At 55.6% G+C, this 4558-nt stretch overlaps 1 protein-coding gene across 1 annotated transcript in view; it reads right to left on the reverse strand.

Moving 5' to 3' along the window:
• LOC105524728 overlaps positions 1–4272 on the reverse strand; it is an 8858-nt gene extending 4586 nt beyond the window's left edge. The window contains exons 1-3 of the mRNA XM_011960116.1: positions 4204–4272; positions 3069–3150; positions 2094–2258 (exon numbers count right to left, since the gene is read on the reverse strand). Of these exons, the coding sequence (XP_011815506.1) occupies positions 2094–2258; positions 3069–3150 (247 nt within the window). The 5' untranslated portion in view covers positions 4204–4272. The remainder of the gene's footprint in view (positions 1–2093; positions 2259–3068; positions 3151–4203) is intronic.
• Between the last annotated feature and the right edge of the window lie 286 nt (positions 4273–4558).

Below are 4558 nucleotides of genomic sequence, written 5' to 3' on the forward strand. Positions count from 1 at the left end.
CAGCAGAATTCCTTGGGGAAAGGGAACCGTCTTAGGTTTTGGGAAGACATCTGAGTGGGCGGTTTAGGCTGAGACAGTGAAATCAACCGGTGGAGGCCACTCAGCATGGCTGTAGTATAGCCATGCATAGACACAGGCCATGCACTCCAGTGCTGCCATGCCCGCCTGCCCTGGAAGAGGTCTGACAAGACTCAAGGCGTTTGGCCTGGCATGATGGCTCATGCCTGTAATCCCAGTGCTTTGGGAGGCTGAGGCAGGAGAATTGCTTGAGCCCAGGAGTTCAAGAGCAGCCTGAGCAACCACAGTGAGACTGCTCTGTCTCTACAGAAATATAAATAAATAAATAAATAAATAAATAGCCAGCATGGTAGCTCACACCTATAATCCCAGCACTTTAGGCTGAGGCAGGTGGATCATGAGATCAGGAGTTCGAGACCAGTCTGGCCAACATGGTGAAACCCTGTCTCTACAAAAAATACAAAAAAAATAGCCAGGTGTGGTGGTGCCCGCCTGTAGTCTCAGCTACTTAGGAGGCCAAAGCAGGAGGATCACTTGAACCCAGGAGGCAGAGGTTGCAGTGAGCCGACATGGGGCCACTGCACTCCAGCCTGGGTGACAGAGACCCTGTCTCAAAAAAAAAGAAAAAAAGTTGTTTAACTGATCTGTGAGGCTACACTGCAATGCACCAAGCATCCCATCAAACCTTCAGTGTAGCTAATGTGGTATAGCAGCTAAGGGTGAAACCCCTGGTGCCCGTCTGTGCGGCTTCAAATCTTGCCTCCCCCACTCTCTAGCCGTACGACCATTGCCAGTGACTGCACTTCACTGAGCTGAGGCTCTCAAATGTGAGCTAATGAGAGCACCTACCTCCACAGCGGTGCCTGCTACCTGTAAGCGTGCAGTACATATTAGGGGTGGTGCTCGTGACAATCTTGCTTGTCAAATGTCCGTCATTTATTTCTCTCTCTCTCTTTCTTTTTTCTCCCCCCCCCGACAGGGTCTCACTTTGTTACCCAGGCTAGAGTGCAATGCAGTGGCACAATCACAGCTCACTGCAGCCTCAACTCCCCTGGGCTCAAGCGATCCTCCTGCCTCAGCCTCCTGAATAGCTGGGACCACAGGCATGTGCCACCACGCTCAGATAAAGAGTGTCAATTTCTGAAATGAAGAGAAAACCAAGATACGTATGTGTGTGTGTGTGTGTGTGTGTGAGAGAGAAAGAGAGAGAGACACACAGAGAGAGAGAGAGAGAGGGAGAGAGAAAGGTGTTGAGAGAGGGCTGGAAATGCAAGCTCACAGGCAGAAAGGGAGCCTGGCTGGCTCACAGCTGCATTCCCAGTGCATGGTATTGCAGTACGTGCTCAGTAAGATGTTGACTGAATGAACGAATTTGAGAAGCATGAACATTTCCCCACTAGGAATCCCTTGAAATCTTGGAGGTCAGGCTGAGTGTTCCCACTCATGGAATGAGAATAAGGTGCTCCAAATATCAAAGGGTCAGCTCAGGGATGCTCTGGTGGACATGACAAGGGACCACACATCCCTCCAGTCTCCCAGGGTCAGAGGGCTCCTCCCCAACCGCCTCACCTGCCTCTCTCTGTTCCATCTCCCCCACATCACTCAATTCCAGGAGGTTCCACAGTCTCCTGCTCTGATACCCTTCCCCATGCACTTCCCACTCCCTGGCAGTGCCCTCCTCTTCACCCTTAAAGGCCAGCTGGAATGTGCCCTCCTCTGGGAGGTCCACCAAGATTTCATCTCACAGTCCTTGAACACACCTCACCCTAGTCACATATTCTGTATTACAATTATTGGGGTCTGTACTGGTTTTCCCCACGGGGCTGGGAGCACCATGGGGACAGGAACTATCCAGGTGATTCACCTCTTGTCCCCAGCATTGCCTAACATCAGGCTATGCACAAATAGGTGAGTGAATAAAGAAACGAACAAAGGCATAAACTTCACCCCTCAGGTGTTTGGAGGTTTCTGGCTGTCTTGGGGGCCTCTCTCTGCTCTGTGATCCCTGACAGGCGCTTCTTTCCAAAGTCAGGCCCCAACCCACTCTCTCCAGCCAGCCCCACCCTGACACCTACGGGCCACCTTTTCGGCGTGGGTCAGCAGGGTCCAGCTTCCCTTCTCCTTCTCCTTCAGGGCCTGCTGCTCAGCGTTCAGTTCTGTGCAGAAGGGCTCTTCTGGCATGGGGTAGTGGCGCTGGGCATAGCAGTTGGTGTAGGGGGGCGTCTTCCCTCCACCACGGGCTGCAGACACAATGGAGGGAGCTGAGTCCAGGCTGCCCCTTGGATACCCTATCTCTAACTATATTAATAAAGAAAGTGGCTGGGCGCGGTGGCTCAAGCCTGTAATCCCAGCACTTTGGGAGGCCAAGGCGGGTGGATTGCAAGATCAGGAGCTCGAGACCAGCCTGGCCAAGATGGTGAAACCCCGCCTCTACTAAAAATACAAAAATTAGCCGGGCACAGTGGTGGGCGCCTATAACCCCAACTACTCGGGAGGCTGAGTCAGAAGAATCGTTTGAACCCAGGAGGCGGAGGTTGAAGTGAGCTGAGATCACGCCACTGAACGCTCTAGCCTCGGTGACAGAGCAAGACTCTGTTTCAAAAAAAAAAAGGTTTATAATAGCTTGGGGTACTAGCAAGGGCTCAATAAATGTTTCTTTGTTATTCTCCATGGGTCAGCAAGGCCCTTCTTCTATCTCACTGAAGTCTCTCCTGCTTTAGGTCTCTTTCTTCTTACTAGCATTCAAACTAGGGTCTGGAAAGGAGGAATCAGGGTCCAAGGTTCTGTCAGCATCCTCCACCTCAGCACAAAAGACCTAGGGACCTGAGGCTTGGGGGCTGGCTCCTAAGGAAGCTTGGAATGGAGATGGCCACTGTCTGCTCACCCCGCGGACTCCATTTCCTGGAGAAACTTGGCCTGGGACCAAGGAGTGGGATCATAGGAAGTGTGGTGGGAACAGGCCCAGTGTGGCATGGAAGGGCAAAGGGGGCAGAGGGGACCCCTGCCCCCATCTCTGGAGTTAGGCTGGGAGGAAGGACTCCAGGTCTCACCGGTGCCTTCTGAGCTGTGCATCCCTCGTCTTCCGCGTCCACCTTTCCTCAGCAACAAGCTCCAGGCAGCTTTGGGCAGCATCTGGGGGCATGAAGGTATAGATTAGTTCTGCCCCCACATCACCCTCTGCCCCCAAACCTTAGGGCCAGATGGAGAAACCCTTTTCCACTGGTATGGTAGTGGTAGGGATCCCAGGGTTTCAAGGTCGCCCTCATGCCCTTGACCCTTCTAATTTTGTCTGATATCCCTGGGAGGGGGTGGGGCAGTGGGGGTCCTAGACCTTTGGAGCCCCTTCTTGGGACCTCAATTCACCATCTGAGAAGTGGGAGGAGGCCTAAGTGTTGGGCCAAGGTCTGAAGAGTTTGAGGCTGAGGGCTTGGGTTCTGGTGCCAGTCCCAGCTCAGTCTGGCCAGACTGGAGAACTCTGCTCAGTTGTTTGCTCCCCAGAGGAAGCTGGGTGGGGGTCCAGGCTGAGAGGGAGCAGGTCCTGAGGCTCTCTTCCCTGCCCTGCACAGGCAGAACAGACAGACCGTCTGGCCCCCACCCCTTCCCCCGTAATTGGCCGCCTACGTGCACACACGCCTGCTCTGCTGGATCTGGTTGGGGGTGGGGGACTGGGCTCAGCCAGACCGGGTAAGCCCAGTCCCCCACCCCCAGGGAAGACTCAGGGTTTGGCATCCATGGGGGTGGAGAGGGGCTTTAGAGGATAGGGACTTAACTGGGTCAGAGGGAGGGAGACACACATCTGGGGGAAAAAAGGGGATCCCACATCTAGGGAGAGAGAGGGACACCCAACAAATAGAGTGAGGGAGGGGGCACATTACAAGTGATAAGTGGGAGGGGGCGGCCCGCACTTCTGGAAAAGAGGTGCTCCGGCCAGTGATTATGATTAGTGGGTGGGAGAGCTCCACATATCCAGAGAGGGAGGGTGTAATCTGTATTTGGGGAAAAAGATGGCATACATATGCAGACGGAGGACTCTCCAGGAACCCTCAACTCTAACCTGCATGAAGCCCCCCAACCCTCTAAAACAGGGACCACTCGGGGCGTGACCCAGCGGCGAAGGCAGGAGACCGAGCCGCGCCCCTGACGCGCGCGGGCTTGGGTTGCGGGGTCCTCTGCCAACTCACTCACCTCGCGGGCTTGGCAGCGGGAGCGCGACCTGGGTCTGCCCAGAGAGCAACTGAGAACCCGCTGCGGAGGGACCTGAGCGCGGGCGCCCGCCCCCGGCCCGCCCCACAGCCTTTCAGGGCCGCCCCCGCGTGGGAACGTCCTGCTTCGGCTGGGCGTGGGAGCGCACAGCCCGCGTCCCTGGGGGCACGCCGGCCCACAGCTTGGGGGGAGGGGCTGCAGAGCGACTTCTGCATCAGTGTCCCTACCCCTGGGGTCCTGCCTCTGGAGACCCTCTGCAGACAGTAGTCCCAAGAGCAGGGTCTCCCTGCCTCCTCCACACGTTCCCTCCTTGCTGTTTCTGCCACCTGGGATGTTC

Source organism: Colobus angolensis, unplaced genomic scaffold (assembly GCF_000951035.1).
Source record: "Colobus angolensis palliatus isolate OR3802 unplaced genomic scaffold, Cang.pa_1.0 Scaffold114, whole genome shotgun sequence".
Lineage (NCBI taxonomy): Eukaryota > Metazoa > Chordata > Mammalia > Primates > Cercopithecidae > Colobus > Colobus angolensis.